The sequence below is a fragment of the Poromitra crassiceps genome (genome assembly GCF_964638095.1).
Source record: "Poromitra crassiceps genome assembly, chromosome: 19".
Taxonomy (NCBI): domain Eukaryota; kingdom Metazoa; phylum Chordata; class Actinopteri; order Beryciformes; family Melamphaidae; genus Poromitra; species Poromitra crassiceps.
In genome coordinates, this window is record NC_139646.1 from 8,247,875 (window position 1) to 8,264,698 (window position 16,824).

The 16,824-nt window shown below is 44.7% G+C and overlaps 1 protein-coding gene across 5 annotated transcripts in view; it reads left to right on the forward strand.

The window, feature by feature from the left end:
* The window catches only part of fam193a (family with sequence similarity 193 member A), a 35,535-nt gene that overhangs the window by 964 nt on the left and 17,747 nt on the right, over window positions 1-16,824 (forward strand). For 4 of the 5 annotated variants that reach the window (XM_083655965.1, XM_083655967.1, XM_083655966.1 and 1 more), the window contains exons 2-11: window positions 1,038-1,112; window positions 1,704-1,946; window positions 8,928-9,103; window positions 11,051-11,218; window positions 13,156-13,390; window positions 14,033-14,157; window positions 14,350-14,497; window positions 14,642-14,716; window positions 14,819-14,893; window positions 15,009-15,121. In XM_083655965.1, the coding sequence (XP_083512091.1) occupies window positions 1,038-1,112; window positions 1,704-1,946; window positions 8,928-9,103; window positions 11,051-11,218; window positions 13,156-13,390; window positions 14,033-14,157; window positions 14,350-14,497; window positions 14,642-14,716; window positions 14,819-14,893; window positions 15,009-15,121 (1,433 nt within the window). The remainder of the gene's footprint in view (window positions 1-1,037; window positions 1,113-1,703; window positions 1,947-8,927; window positions 9,104-11,050; window positions 11,219-13,155; window positions 13,391-14,032; window positions 14,158-14,349; window positions 14,498-14,641; window positions 14,717-14,818; window positions 14,894-15,008; window positions 15,122-16,824) is intronic. The other variant, XM_083655968.1, reaches the window with a different exon arrangement.

Here is a 16,824-nt window from a genome sequence, read left to right on the forward strand (position 1 = left end):
ACTACCTAACAAACGTCATTTACCTAAGTTAACGTTAGCTTACTTGCACATTTAGCTAACGTTAGTTCTAACGCTACAACAATAACTGTGTTCCGCTAACTAAACGTTAGGCTAACATCACAAGCAGAACATTTTCGTTTCTTTGACATTTGCAATAATGTACTGATTTAAAGGGCCTTCTTATTTTTTGCCACTGTGAATTTAATTGTGCAAAACATTTTTGATAACTGATAGTCAGCTGCCCTAACAACCCTACTACGTTAGCTGTCTTCATGTTTCTGCATGGCAGTCTTGTGTTAGTGCATTTTTGTTTTTTCTTTTTTCTTGTGTGTTTCATTGTGGTAGTCCGAAAGCTGATATTCTCCATTTTGCAAATGACTACCTGTATGTTTATGTTACATAAACAAACGTACAGCTTAACAAATAACCGTCCATATTCAACTGTGGTGACAGCATCATGAGAATAACCTCCATTCTCCATCATAACTTAAGCAAATGCTAAACTTGGTGTATTTGCATGCATTATTAGTTATTGTAACAAAGACCCCTTTGACAATTCCAAACAGTGTAGTGTTTATTTCCTTTATTGATTTGGCTTCTCTGGTAGGTGACATGATATTAATTTAGTGCAGTTTTATGATACGTTGACAATTCAATATTAACCTGTTCTTGGATTCCAAATCAAAATCATATCTATTTTGACTGTCCAAACATCAAGTACACCACCATATTTGGATGGTGGTCTACCTGCTTATCACTTCAGTAATTTCCAAACTTGATTTTATTACTATCTCCTGTCCAACACAGAGACACAGCTTGTGAACTGTGATTAGCATATTATAATTTTCCCACTCACCCAGAGTCAAATCAGAAATCAACCGTAAATCCATCCAAACCAAATCAATGCCAAGGGGTAATCCTACATCCTTGACAGGTGGTGCTAGACAGTCCTCTAATTGGTCCGGTGATTTGGTGCTAAATAATGCGTGGGAAATGGTTGGTGTGTGCGTTCACGTTGGGCCGTTTGTGTCCCCCAGGTCCCAATGAACAATAATGTTACACCACAGTTTTCGGAGGGGCCAGTGAATGCTGACTTCTCTGGAGTCCTTCAGGTAAATTTATTTAAGGGGAACATTCAGGTGTTTGAGAAGCCTGTCTAACTTATCACTTAGAAGACTAATTTCAGTCTTGGCACAATGTTTTACACCAGTGTTATAGTACAGTAAGTACTGAGAAATCAGAGGCAGCCTTCTGTTACCATTAGCCATACTGAAACACGTGAGTTTTTCACAAGCATTTTGAACAAAAGGCTTGTTCAAAGCATTTTCTGTAAAATTAATTCTAGCTGTTGTAAAACGTAGTCTTACTACAACTCAAGTGAAGTCTTGCATATCATTTTGAGATAAAGGGTTTGGTTTGACAGTCCTCAGTGGTTTGATGTTTTGTCACTTGTCATTTTTACTATAACACCGATAACTGAAAGGATCAACTGTATTTATATGCAGGTCAGTTACAAATGGGTACAAGTTGTTTACTTTTTTCTTTCACAGTACCTGTCATATGCATTATTACCTGATACTAGTAATCGGTATCACACAGGCTAACAGCAACTTTATAAAAAAAAAGAAGAAAAAAAGCTGAAGTGGCTACATACATTCTCTCTTTCTCTCCCTGCTTTCTGCCATTACCACTACCCACCACAGACCCCATTCACCTTTGGCCTGAACCAGCGGGCTCCCTACACAGCTGGTGACCGCTGCCTCTTATGCAGATGTGAGCGCAAAGACAGTGTGCTGCTTTCAGAGGCAGGGGTCTCGGGCCAGAATGGCACATCACAGCCCACCAAGACCCCCAGTGCCCTCCAGCTGCCTCTGTGGGTTTGCCCTGACTGCAGGCGCACAGTGGAGAAGGAAGACCGCCACACTGCTCTGGAGCAGTCGTTGGGGGTGAGTCACCAGGTGATAATTATGGGAGTGTAAATGACAAGGAGCCTTGAGAAATCTCTGAAGTTGTGGGGGGGAATGGCGGTTCTTGGAAGTTAGAAAAAAAAATTAAAGGCTTTAAAAGTTTTGTGATGTAAATGTAAGACCTTGAAAGTTCTTGAGTTCATAGCAATGTGTGGCGGCATGGTGTCAATTTTAGCGTATAATCAGATGAGTGCTCCTGTTAGCGTACCCCACCCCTTCCAGATCTTACCTGTCCCAGAATTGACATGATGATGCCACATATCAGAAGACAACAGTTTGGAGTCTAGTGGCAATTTCACTTAGAGCTAGGGCTCCACGATATTGGAAAAAACTGGCATTGCAATATTTTTTTATTCTGCGATATATATTGCGATATGAAAAAATACAGGAATTTTCACCAAAAGACTTGCATACTGTAGGTCTATCAAGCCTTGCCCGTTTAAGAAGGTGGCCTAGTGGGTAACCTGCATGGTTGACGTAGTAGGAGAGTGTGTTTTTAGCTGCAGTTGCAGGATGCTAAGTGAGTAAAGGTACTTTACTTAGTAGGAAAAGAGCTTAGAACATAACAGAGAGGGCGTGCATTACTGTAGGCTATGAGTTAATTTGCCTTACTTGACATTGCACGCTCTGCGATGTGACTATTGCACATGTGCACATTGCGATGACGATGCTGAAACGATATATTGTGCAGCCCTACTTAGAGCCGTCTTATTGGTGGCTTTGACTTTTGTGCGAAAGGGTTGGACCAGCATTTTTCAGACAACCAATAACCCGCCTTTCATCCTAGTCGTGAAGCGCAACTTCAAAGCTAGTTTTTGGAGCTGTGTGAAAGGACTACTTTAAAAAGGCAACTTTCTTGTGCATCACGCGATATGCATTGTTATGTGTTATGGTATATAGGCTCTTATGAATATAACCATTTAGAAGCTTGGACTAGCCTCTGTCTGTAGATAATATTGTTGCCTTGAAGACTCATTTTTAGCGTGATATCTTCTCCTGGCTGCGCCGTGTGGCCAAGTTTTTAGAAGACTGGTTTTGCATGACTCATGGCTGTAAGTGTAACTTCCATCGCCTTATGCTTTCAGACAAAGATGTCAAAGGTAAACAAAACTTTGTCTTGAATTGACGCCATCTTTAACAGTTGGTCAGTGTAAGCAAATGCTTGTGCGTGTCTTGCGTTGCTTAGCAACAAAAGCAGCAGTAATTTGTGTGTGAAATTAGCCTGGCTCCAGACCTTCGAAGCCACGCCCACTCCACAGTTGTGGATTTGGCTCTTCTTGGTCTGGCATCGCCATGTGCAAACAATATTTCTGCGGCTGGAAATCCAATCACGGGCGCTGATTGGCTAACGCTGTTGTCAGTCATCCAGAAACAGACACAGCTGTTGCCAAAGCTAACATAGCTAGCTAATGCTAGCCAGCTTCTCCACGTTAAGCATCCAACGTCATCCGACTTTGTACTTTTCGTTTTAACGAACGTCTTATTAGTTACTGCAGTGTACGATAAGACGTTCGTTAAAACAAAAAGTACAAAGTCGGCCGACTTTAACTGCTTTACGTAGAGAAGCTGGCTAGCATTAGCTAGCTACATTAGCTTGTGCTTGTGAATAGCAAGACTGCTGCGGCTGCCCTGCCGTGCCAGCCGGCCGGTTGCCCCGGGAAGAGCCTGGTGACGTGAGGTTAGGTTGCCGTGGACACCTGGGTCTCTAGTGATTGGTTAGGGCAGACCGAAGCCCGCCCCCTCATAGAAATGCTCTGAAGTGAGGGCAATCTCAGACGAAGAGGAAATGAGCTTATGAATTGACAATGCAGTCTGAATATCAGGCTAGTGTGAAATGATAGAAGCTGCAAATTGCTGGCTTACTAAAGGCAGTGTGAATGGCAAAATGTCTTGCCGGCTTCTTTGTCTGAGAAGGGCTTTACACATGTGTTCAGTGTGACAGTCTCTGTCTGAGAAGGACTTTACACATCTGTGTTCAGTGTGACAGTCTCTGTCTGAGAAGGGCTTTACACAGCTGTGTTAAGTGTGACAGTCTCTGTCTGAGAAGGACTTTACACATCTGTGTTCAGTGTGACAGTCTCTGTCTGAGAAGGACTTTACACATCTGTGTTCAGTGTGGCAGTCTCTGTCTGAGAAGGGCTTTACACATGTGTTCAGTGTGACAGTCTCTGTCTGAGAAGGGCTTTACACAGCTGTGTTCAGTGTGACAGTCTGTCTGAGAAGGACTTTACACATGTGTTCAGTGTGACAGTCTCTGTCCAAGAAGGGCTTTACACAGCTGTGTTCAGTGTGACAGTCTCTGTCTGAGAAGGGCTTTACACAGCTGTGTTCAGTGTGACAGTCTCTGTCTGAGAAGGGCTTTACACAGCTGTGTTCAGTGTGACAGTCTCTGTCTGAGAAGGGCTTTACACATGTGTTCAGTGTGACAGTCTCTGTCTGAGAAGGGCTTTACACATCTGTGTTCAGTGTGACAGTCTCTGTCTGAGAAGGACTTTACACAGCTGTGTTCAGTGTGACAGTCTCTGTCTGAGAAGGGCTTTACACATCTGTGTTCAGTGTGACAGTCTCTGTCTGAGAAGGGCTTTACACATCTGTGTTCAGTGTGACAGTCTCTGTCTGAGAAGGGCTTTACACATCTGTGTTCAGTGTGACAGTCTCTGTCTGAGAAGGGCTTTACACATCTGTGTTCAGTGTGACAGTCTCTGTCTGAGAAGGGCTTTACACAGCTGTGTTCAGTGTGACAGTCTCTGTCTGAGAAGGACTTTACACATCTGTGTTCAGTGTGACAGTCTCTGTCTGAGAAGGGCTTTACACATGTGTTCAGTGTGACAGTCTCTGTCTGAGAAGGGCTTTACACAGCTGTGTTCAGTGTGACAGTCTGTCTGAGAAGGACTTTACACATGTGTTCAGTGTGACAGTCTCTGTCCAAGAAGGGCTTTACACAGCTGTGTTCAGTGTGACAGTCTCTGTCTGAGAAGGGCTTTACACAGCTGTGTTCAGTGTGACAGTCTCTGTCTGAGAAGGGCTTTACACATGTGTTCAGTGTGACAGTCTCTGTCTGAGAAGGGCTTTACACATGTGTTCAGTGTGACAGTCTCTGTCTGAGAAGGGCTTTACACATCTGTGTTCAGTGTGACAGTCTCTGTCTGAGAAGGGCTTTACACATGTGTTCAGTGTGACACAGTCTCTGTCTGAGAAGGACTTTACACAGCTGTGTTCAGTGTGACAGTCTCTGTCTGAGAAGGACTTTACACATCTGTGTTCAGTGTGACAGTCTCTGTCTGAGAAGGGCTTTACACATGTGTTCAGTGTGACAGTCTCTGTCGGAGAGGGACTTTACACATCTGTGTTCAGTGTGACAGTCTCTGTCTGAGAAGGACTTTACACATCTGTGTTCAGTGTGACAGTCTCTGTCTGAGAAGGACTTTACACATCTGTGTTCAGTGTGACAGTCTCTGTCTGAGAAGGGCTTTACACATGTGTTCACATGTGTTCAGTGTGACAGTCTCTGTCTGAGAAGGGCTTTACACATCTGTGTTCAGTGTGACAGAAAAAAAAAAGTTTTTTCTTTTGCAATTTCTTTTCTGGCCTGGCGGGGGCACCGTTGGCCTGGCAGGCCCGCCAGGCCTGTAGAATGGTAGGGGAAACACTGGCATGTGTAAATTCCCCTCCCCCCTGTTTCACACAATACGAAAGTATAGGGGAGACCAGGGAGTTGTAAGAAGAATGTGTGTGTGTGTGTGTGTGTGTGTGTGTGTGTGTGAGTGTGTGAGAGATCTGGGCTATATAGCCTTCTTATTTTAGAGAGGAAAATATGTGTTCCACAGTTTGAACATCATGTTTAGATGGCTGGCTTAAGCAAAGTGCACCCAGATACATTTATTGTTAACCGCTTAGTTCTATAAGCGAGGGAAAAAGATCGGATTGGATTGTATCGGTATCGGCAGATACTCAAGGTTGCTTGTATCGGATCGGTATCAGACTTGAAAAAGTGGTATCGTGCCATCCCTAGAATAAACGCAGATCATCCTCTACCTGCAGTCTTGACCAGTACCTGCTGTTAATCATGGTCAATGCGGAAAACCCGCACTCACACAGGTATGTTGAGCTGAAGGGCATGATGGCTTTTATCCACCTTATTTTTGAATGCCCCACTGTAAAAAAGAAGCGTGGGTACAAGGTCCGGTTTAACGTGACTCATTGTTGCCGCTTGCCATTTCCTTTGTTATACTCTGGCTGCAGACCCGAATTATAAACCGGAAGCTGGAGTCCGTTATAAAAGTTATAAATATAGTCACGTTATAAACAACTAACCAACGCTGGAGGTCCGTATGGAAACTCGAAATGTGTGTTACTCGAAATGGTTAAAAGTTAAATCAATTTGGTGGCGTTTTACTGCCATGTAACATAGCTAGCTAGCCGCTAACATTAGCCAGTTAGTAGCCGACTACCCACAATGCATTACGTTATCCCAGCACCCGAACGACACGGCTGTAGAGCAGAATGGCTCTGCTGTAAAAGGGTAAAATCCTCATAGACGTTTTTTTTGTCAGGGGCTGGGGGGTTATCTAAATTGGTTACACCGGAAATAGAACCCATACTTAACGTAAGGGAAAATGGCCGCCAAAAATAAGGTGGATAGCCTTTCTGGAGAGGTGGGGGATACTGCCATTTGCTAGCACCTCTTTGCAGGGGAGCGTCCTCGGGACCAAACGATGTAAATTCAAACGATAAATAATCCGGGTCATACTTCCTCAGTTTTCTGCTCACACCAGACGCTGTCTCCTCTCTCATAGGTAGTAGGGATGCACATTTTCAGGGCCAGCTCGGCGAGCTGCAGGACGGGCGAGGCCGCACAGCGGGCGAGCCTAGGAATCGAGCACGCATAGGCCGCGAGATCCCTAGTTTATGTAAAAGTGAGCAAGTGGGCAATATCTTTGTTTCAAGTTTTGTCCCACTGATGATGTCACAATCTTTATGACATCATCAGTGACATCATTATTGACCAAAATCATCTTATGACATCACTGATGATGTCATAGGCACTGATGATATCATAGGCATTGTGACATCATCAGTGATGTCATAGGCATTGTGACATCATCAGTGACATTGATGTCATCAGTGATGCAAAGTTGAGCAAATGTGCGCTGTACATTGAAGCTGTTCTGGCGCACGTGGTGGTGACCCAACACCTTAGTAAGACACGTTGTGTTGGTTCAACATTCATCAATATTAAACATGTTAAAGTCAGTGGTCATTTCAGAACCACAGTGAAAGAGACAGGTTGTTGGGTCTTAGGTGCTGCTTCAATACTTGGTCTGTCTGATACCAGGTGTCAGAGCACTGTCCATGGTTCTGATAGCTTGCTATATTACCTCTCTATTTTCCCCAAGTAACTCATTAAACTGTAAAATCCAACACATGTTGGTATAATATATATATATATAGCCTAAGCCTACCCTATGCCTAATGTGCGCTTGCGAGGGGGTACTTCGTAACTAGCACTGGGGCCCATCATGACTAGTGACTACCTGTTACGGTGGGAGTGTCTGTGCTTGATTGTTCCTCTCCAGGCCCCTCCCCCCTGTGCTGTGGCACCTGTGCAGGAGAGCACAGGTGTACTCACTCTGCCAATCAGAGGCTGCAGCTTAAAAGCATGGAGAGACAGACAGACAGTCAGCCCCAGTGGGCCATCGTGACAGCTTGGTGCTGTGTGTTGGTGTATACCAAATTCCTTACAGCTTGGTGCCGTGTGTTGGGGTTTCCCAAAGCTGTGTTGCACACAGCATGGTGTGCTGTGTGCGTGGTGCTTAGCACTTGTGGATCGGTGTCGGTCAAAGAAAGCTTTCTCAACTCTTCTAGAGAGTGTGACTCTCAGATTGAGAGTGGGGCGCCTGGTGACTCTCTTTGAGAGTGTGGTCAGTTGACCGTAGCTTTTGTGTTATTAACCACTCTTCCTCTGTTTCAGGAAGCAGTCCTGTGTTGATTCGATTTGTACCTTTTTTATTTAACCTTATTTTAGTAATAAAACCTAATTATTGTAAATGATCCGTCTCCTTTGTCCCCCGGTTTGTTGTGTTTCATATGTTACATCCTTTCCCCCCCTGGTCAAACTTGGGAACGTAACACTACCCTACACTGAAACATATTCCTCAACAAATGTAGGCATCACACAAAGTACATGACTGTTTTTCCCAGGCTTCACAGTTTGCCACATACAATGCAATTTTGTCAGACATATCGCAGTTCTTTTATAACCATCTAACCCAGAGGTTTTCAAAGTGGGAGGCGGGCCTCCCCAGGGGAGCTCCAAACAGTTTCAGGGGAGGCTCAGTGAATGGAAGTGGGAGAGGGGGGGGATCCATTCGTTATTTCATTAGTTATCAAAAAGAGATCACAGAATAGTCCAAATATGTGTGACTCCCAGAGTGACAAACCAATAAATGCCTTCAGACAGACCTTTTCATGTATTTGATGTCCAAGAGCCGAGGGGAGGCCCGCAGTGTCACACTTTGAAAACTCCTGATCTAAGCAAAATAAATAAGCAGAAATAGGTCATTTTGCTACACAGCACACTTCTAAGCTCATCGCTACAGTACAACTGGAGAATATTACAACCAATTACAACAAATTATCATGATAAATTACGATTATGATAAACTGTGTTTATTATTCTACCTCCTGGATTGCCCTTATATCACTTACGGTATATCAATTTTCTGGAGTTTATTGGATATTTTGCATAGACAAAGCATGATATTTGTAATTCCTTTAAATTGTGGTGGTTTCAGGTGTTGGTTACACATTGACTTGTAAAGAGACCATGTCACTGTAGCATCAATATTTCTAGAAACAACAAAACTGTCAAAGGTTCTGTCTTAGAAACACTACTCAATTATATCTTGAAGAAATGTCAAAATTGTTCAGTATTTCAACAAAATGAAACATTTTCCACAGAGCCAGGACTTCTTGCTGCACATGCCTGTGGGCAATGGGAGCCTGGGGCAGGAACCAGCCACCGGGGACAGATTGACCACTGCAGCGCCTACACTACCCATGCTCCCTGCCCCTGACCTCACCACACCGATGCCTGCTGATACCGTGTGCAGCTGTGAGGCCTGCAACGAGCGACGGTAAGCTCAGAGCCGTGCACACTGAATCTCAGTAATACGCCATTACTTTCTTTCTTAGGCCGAGCGTTGTCCTGATTGGTGATCGTATCGTATCTCGCCAATTGAATGGCTGAATGACGATTGATTTTCTCTAGCCGATGTCTAAAAAGGGTGAGGATAGGACGATCTGACTGTGGTCAAGATCTCCCAACACTACTTAGGCCCCTGTATTAAATGTACTCACAAGTACATTTTCACAAAATTATCCTTTGAATTTTTGCTTTGGATTAACCGAGACCCATTACCTGTAACTAACCGCGTTCTGTTCTGAAGAAAAAGGTCAGCCCCAGCCCGTGCCAGTTTTGGCGTGCGCCGGTGACAATTACAAGCGCTCCCTTGCTGCTGTCAGAGGAGCAATGGGAGTGCGCTCTTCAAACATCAGACCCCTCTGGTTAGACATTATAGTTGGGAACACAATGCCGCCTCATACACATGTAGCTGTAGATACGAGTGACCCTTAGCTAAGCCTGGGTGTGATCTGTTCGCCAGCCCGGGGGCATGGTGGTGCAGTGGTAGCGCTGTCACTTCACAGCAAGAAGGTCCTGGGTTCTATTCCCAACCTGGGTCGCTGTTGGCACTGGGGGTATCATATGTCTCTTCATGCCTTCAATGCCTAGTGCCCACTGATCAGGTGGGTTATCCTGTGAAAAGGGCCTTTCTGTCTGGAGTTGACATGTTCTCCCCGTACTCACCTGGAGTTCCCTCCATATAACATCCAATGATCCCCCACTGAAAAACATGCAAGAAGACATCGCCTGACCAGCGGTGCCTAAGAAGTGGGTCCCTGGGTGCTGTGAGGAAAACTGCCCAACGCCTCTGGCCCCGCCCCTTGGAGGAAGGAGGAGCCAGGATGGTGGAGAATTCCACAGCACCATATAGCGTGCGTGTGTGTGTGTGTGTCTAATAAAGACGGGGTTTGACCTTGTCCATCCGGTTTCTTCTTTCTTCTGTTGTAACAGTGATCTCTGTTAATGTGCTTTTACCACAGCTAAAAGTTCCCTAGCATAGATGGCATGCTAACTAGCTATTGTCATCGGCTTAGCTAGTGAAAACAGGGGTGTGCTTTGATTAATGCGGATTCAACACATTAACATTGCTAAACCCACGGCCAGAAAAAGTCTCCAGATCTTTCACTAGTCTTTGAGAAACAAAGTCGCCAGGGGGTCTGAAAAGTCACTAAGAAAGGGTGTATCTCGAGTTGGATGCTGACAGGAATGACAGTGCGAGCATCCAATCTTACACAGCAGCAGGGAGGGACTGACTGACAGTGTGAGCATCCAATCTTACACCGCAGCGGGGAGGGAGTGACTGACTGACTGACAGTGTGAGCATCCAATCTTACACAGCAGCGGGGAGGGGCTGACTGACTGACAGTGCGAGCATCCAATCTTACACAGCAGCGGGGAGGGGCTGACTGACTGACTGACAGTGCGAGCATCCAATCTTACACAGCAGTGGGGAGGGGCTGACTGACTGACAGTGCGAGCATCCAATCTTACACAGCAGCGGGGAGGGGCTGACTGACTGACTGACAGTGCGAGCATCCAATCTTACACAGCAGCGGGGAGGGGCTGACTGACTGACAGTGCGAGCATCCAATCTTACACAGCAGCGGGGAGGGGCTGACTGACTGACAGTGCGAGCATCCAATCTTACACAGCAGCGGGGAGGGGCTGACTGACTGACAGTGCGAGCATCCAATCTTACACAGCAGCGGGGAGGGGCTGACTGACTGGGAGTTGGATGAGATGCTTTGCTGACACACTGCATGCAAATGAACCTATAGACCGACAAGCGTAACGAGTCAAAACTATCCTCAGTGGTTAACCGATTAGTGGTTAACTGTTGACATCCCGCCCTACTTTGAATGTTGATGTGACATTTGTGCCTTTATGCTCTTCATGACAGGGAGATCTCTGCCGAGTCAGAGAGGGAGTCTCAGCAGCTGCAGAACCACTGGTCGGAGGTCCGCTACCTGGTGCGCTGCATCTACCGCCAGACAGGAACTCCACTGGCAGACGACCAGGACCAGCCTCTGGACAGAGACAAGGAGGGCATGAAGGAGCTAGTGGACAGGTAGAACCACAATCCTGGCTTAAATCTCCTCTTCCTGCCTTGTCTCTCTTACTCTCCTCTTCCTTTTAAACTCACATTCACCTTATGTATTCCTGTTTTACTTTTTTCTTTGCACTGGACTATTTGATTCAGTTTCTCCTATCCTTCCTCCATCCCTCGCTCCCTCCCCGTCATTTCTTTGAGTGATCACTTCATTCGTATGACACCATTGAAGGAAACGGGGGAAGACTTGGGCACCAGTTTCAGCCATTGTGGGCGGGCGACTTTCTTTAGGGGAACTTGACAAAAAACAAAGATGATGTATTTTATACATCTCATTTCCTCGAAGTATAAACACTCTTCCTCAACTGTGTGTAGTTTAAAAGCTAGTTTTGAGTACAAGATTGTGCACCAGATGATGTCATGGAGAGTAGGGATGGGCAACAAATTTAGAATATTCGAATAATCCTTTTTATTATCAAGATCGACTTTTATTATTGAAAGTCGAAAATCGTTTTTTATTAATGTTTATAATTTTTTTATTTTTACCCACGCCTGTCTCTTTAAGAATGACTCCGTTTGTCAATGTGACGTTGCCGTGGGAGCTGCGCACCAGAGCTGCGCAGTGCCCACTGGAGCAGAACGGGTCTAGCCTGCTCAGCTGACAGCAGTGCAGCACCCACTAGCTCTAGAAACGCTTGAAATGTAGTAGAAATGGTTTATGTCTAAGATAATGTTTCAAGGCTTGTTACTGCATGAAGAAAAGCTGATATTCTGTCTACTGTTCCCCGAGCCATCCCGGCGCAATGCTAATGTTGCTAACGGCTAACGTAGGTCTGGCTGCCTATTGACAATAAGAGTGCCGCAGTCTCCCTGTCCATGGAATTTCCATGGAATTTCATCTGCCATTCATTTTTACATAGACCTTGCATAAAATGTTTATACAAATTGTTTTACTTGGTCAAACCAAACGATTCAACTATACTTAGAATCAGGGGAGACCATGTAAAATTCGACTCGCAAAGAAAAAATAAAAATAAAATACAGTATATATTTTTTGGGGTGGGCGAATTTCGACTAAAAGTCGACGTTGGCCCAGCGACTTTCGACTAGTGTTCTTGCTAGAAATGCCCATCCCTAATTGAGAGGACAACAGTTCCTTGTTTTAATTAAAGCTAGATGGATAGAAAGCGTGGCCCAACCCTCAGTGAGCAGTGCTGATGGAAAAGTTAGCTTCCAGGAGTAAATTCCCAAATGCCCTATAGTTACTTGCTGGATATGGGGTTCTGATGTGGAGCCAACTTTGAAGACAAGAAATGGGAATTCCTTGCAGTCTTGCAATGCATGGTTTGCAATGGCATGGTAACGTTTCCAGAAGTGGGGCAAAAGTGGGATTGTGTTCAGTGGAAGACTAGTGGATCGACGCGCAGCCAGACACCTAACGGGCTTGACACACTTGATATTTGATAAACTGGTAATAACAGGCAAACTTGCAGGCAAGAGTATGTCAAGTGTGACATCATCAGTGACATTGTCAATGACATCATCATCAATGATGACATCGTCACTGTGGCATCATCACTGTTGACATCATTGGTGACATCATCCTTGTTGACATCATCAGCGGTGACATCTATCATCATCATCATCATCATCGGTGACATCATCTAACAGATTGTGTGTGGAGGCTTTGTTAGCCTGAAAAGTGAGTATTGAAAGCCAGAAATCTCAGCAGCTGGTGAAGAGTATCGATCAACAACCATATCAAACGCTGCACATCTATTGTGCTCATTTTATGCTATTGGAGAGTAAAATTCATACTTGTTGCACTTTTAATTTTTCAGCTAACTTTGGCTTTACCTTTGCGAAAAGATGCAGTTCATGCTTAGTTTACATTAACAGTCGATACATGTACTGTATATATATATATATTTATATTTTGTCCACCCCTCCCGCAGACTCTGTGCAAAGGACCCCTACCAGCTGTACCAGCGGCTGGAGCAGCAGGCCCGTGAATATGTCTTGGAAATGAAGGTGCGGCTGCTGAAGCACCTGTCTGCTGGCTCCAAGGCTACGGGGCCAGTGGGGACCCAGGGCCCGCCTCAGGCTCACCAGTTCATCTCTCTGCTGCTGGAAGAGTACAGCTCCCTCTGCCAAGCTGCACGCACCATCAGCAGCTTCCTACTCACCCTGGTTAGTTGGCCCTTCTTGTACACACGGGGTTGGGATACCTGGAAAAGTCATGGAATTTCATGAATCTTGTTTTCCCAGGTCTGGAAAAGTAATGGAATTTGTTAAATCCTTGAACGTTTTGGAAAAGTCATGGAATTTTGTTGTGTGTAATGAAAATGTTACAGTAATCCTCCCGTGGATAACCTTCCACGCCATGCAACATCACAGGAAATGTATTTTCTCTAGCTGTTGATGTTGTTAATGTCGCTCTAATATGTGTCGATTTTAGTGCCTCTTGTATGGAAAATTCCAGTTTTATTTCAATAGCTTCCAGGTATTGTGATGCAGTGCCTCTACTAACTAAAATCCAATATAAAGAGCTGTATGTATCCTATTTGTCCAGTGTAGTAATCATTTTCTGGTATTGATTCAGGGTCTACCCCTCACATTACATGGAACTCCTATTATGGATCCTTGAAATGTCATGGAAAAGTTTTGAAAAACGTTCCATGAAAATGTGTGGGAACCCTGTACACAGAGATGCTGTTGTAACTGTCCTGCAGGTGGCAGCAAAGTAAAAAAGAAAGTCACATTGGAATGGAAACTGTAAACTCAGTCACACTCAGTCTGAGGTTTTGACACCAAACCGTTTGTTTTTCTCAGGAGAATGAGCACCTCCAGAAATTCCAGGTGACGTGGGAGCTGCACAACAAGCACCTTTTTGAGAATCTGGTGTTCTCTGAAGCCATCTTGCACAGCAGTTTACCTGCACTGGTTGCACAGCTGAAGTAAGACATTGTTTTACCACTGTTGTTTAATAAATGAAATTATGCATTATGAGTTGTTCACTCAGCTTTGATCATTTCTCTGCTATTTTACACCAAAACTAGACCGTAATTCACTTGCATGACTTGCTCAAACCCACTGCGGAATAAAATGAATCATAACCTCCTAAATCATGAACCTTCCTCTTTGTTCAGACATGGCACAGTCTCCCATGATTCATACAGTGAGGATATGTACAGGACCTTGTTAGAAAGCTACCAGCAGCTGCAGCAGGAAATGGCTGCAGTGGCTGCTGAGTGGCAGGAGTGTGAGAAGAGGATCGACGACTATGTGGATGAACAGGTATACAAGACTCCCCTTCTGACAATATATAAAAGTTAACACAAACTGCACACACGTGATATAGAAAGTCAAATTGATTTTTACATTAAGATGGCATTTGGTTCAGAAATAATTGTTGATTTATGCATGCGACTCTTTTTGCAGCTGCTTTTTAAGGTGGAGGGTCAGAGTCTCACCAACCAAAGAACAGAACCACACAAGTCTTTGATTAGTAAAAATGTAAGAGATTTAAGAAAATATATCTTTAAGTTTCAGAATAATCATATTTTGTGTCTTAGATTCATGGAAGTTTATTTGCTTTTCATATCTGCCCATCTCCAGACATTGAAGACTAAGCAGCGAATGCTGAAGGAGGATTGGGAGTTCTTTAAGCAGAGAAGATTTATAGAAGAACAGGTATACGAGCATTTGAAGTCAGCATTGAAAATCTTTATGGAGAATACCAAAGTATTAATTTAGAATTTCTCTGCTTCTGAGCAAGTGGTTTTATTTCTCTGATGGTTTTTTGTAGATACCCAACAGTAAGAAGTCCATCACTGGAGATAATAACTTCACAGACACTATGAGAATGCTTTCCTCTCGTCTGAGTATTCCAGATTGCCCAAACTGCAATTATCGAAGAAGGTGAGTTTTCAAGTTACGCCATTACGTCAAAATCTGGTCTGGGGTGAATTCACTTTGTATGCAATTTATTCAGAAGCAATGTTGTAACTGTAACTATTTATTGGTTAATGAGAGAGAATTTATTCTCAATTTGAGTTGTAGGGAATTGAGCCCAACCCCAATCTAAACAGTGTGTGCCCCAGGCTCTCAATTATGCCACATTTTGCCCACCCGTATCGGCTCATCTCCCGTCGCCTTTTTTGATTTTCCACTGGGCAAGTAGCGTGCTGAGGTGATACTTTCTTAGTATCTGGCTGATTGGGGCTGATGTCTTCCTAAAAGGTGATGTCAAAACACTGCAGACTACTGATTGGTCAGAGAGAATCATCTTGTGTTGCGCACAATGGTAGCTGCTAGGTTAGCTTCTTACCCTCTCGTGTGTAACTTTAGGATTTCCTAAACTCTCTTGTTATTTGCAGCAGTATTTGGTCTTGCTGCATTCAGCCTCTTATGAAATAAACTCGGTCTCCTTGCTCAGCCTCAACAGACGGTCTGAACTCCACACCTCTTCCCACTGGCACCAGCGGGCCGAGCCGCGGCAGGCCGGGTAGGGCTTTTTCTTGAGCCGCGGCCTTAACGTGAGCAGGCCGGGTAGGGCTTTACTGAGCCGCGGCCTTAACATGAGCAAGCCGGGTAGGGCTTTACTGAGCCGCGGCCTTAACATGAGCCAGCCGGGTAGGGCTTTACTGAGCCGCGGCCTTAACATGAGCAAGCCGGGTAGGGCTTTACTGAGCCGCGGCCTTAACATGAGCAAGCCAAGCAGGGGTTCCCAAACTTTTTTGGCTTGTGACCCTATTTTGACGTCACAAAAATCTGGGGACCCGAGACATTTCAAATTCCGGTAGACTATCAATATCAATCATCAGTGACATCGTCAGTGATGTCACATAATGCTTCTTTTTCCCTGCAGAATTCTGACTCCAATCTGAGAATTCTGACTTTAATCAAAAAAATTCAGATGTTTTTCTCAAAATTCTGACAGCAACTTCGAATTCTGCCTTTAATCTCAGAATTCTGACTTTATTCTCAGAATCCTGATTTAAAGTTATAATCTAAAAGATTTTCATGAAAAAAAAATTCACTCACAATGTTGATTGAGGCTATGTCCATTTGGATGAAGCCTTTGCCTGTTTGGATCTCACCTGCAATTACCACCCACCGCCATAGGTGTCACCCAAGAGAACAAAACTGAAATCTTAGAGATGACCACTTTAGTGACCATAATCATCTTCGGTATTATTAAACTGTGTGTGTGTTTTTTGTTTTGGAATTTCAGGCGACCCGTTTTGAATCCCAGGCAACCCCACTTAGGGTCGCGACCCTAAGCCCTTGTTCACACAGGACGCCTAACGTAAGCAGAACTTAAGCTCGAGGCAGGCTCACGCTGAGCCGTTCACACAAGAGGCCTTCTCTTTTCCTCTCGGGCGCCTTGAACCCGCCCACAACTCCCATTAACTTCATGCCTGGCTTGACAGATCAATGCTCGGCTTCAGCACGCGTCACGCTTGGAATAGGTGTGAATCCTGAACGATCGCTTGAGCGTGGCTTCGGCGTGGCACGTGCGCGGGTGGTGTGAACGGCTTCGCCTCTTAACAAGGACGCCCAAATGAAACTTGTGGGTTCAGCGTAGGTAGAGCTTAGGTTGAGCGTTGCCTCAGCATCCT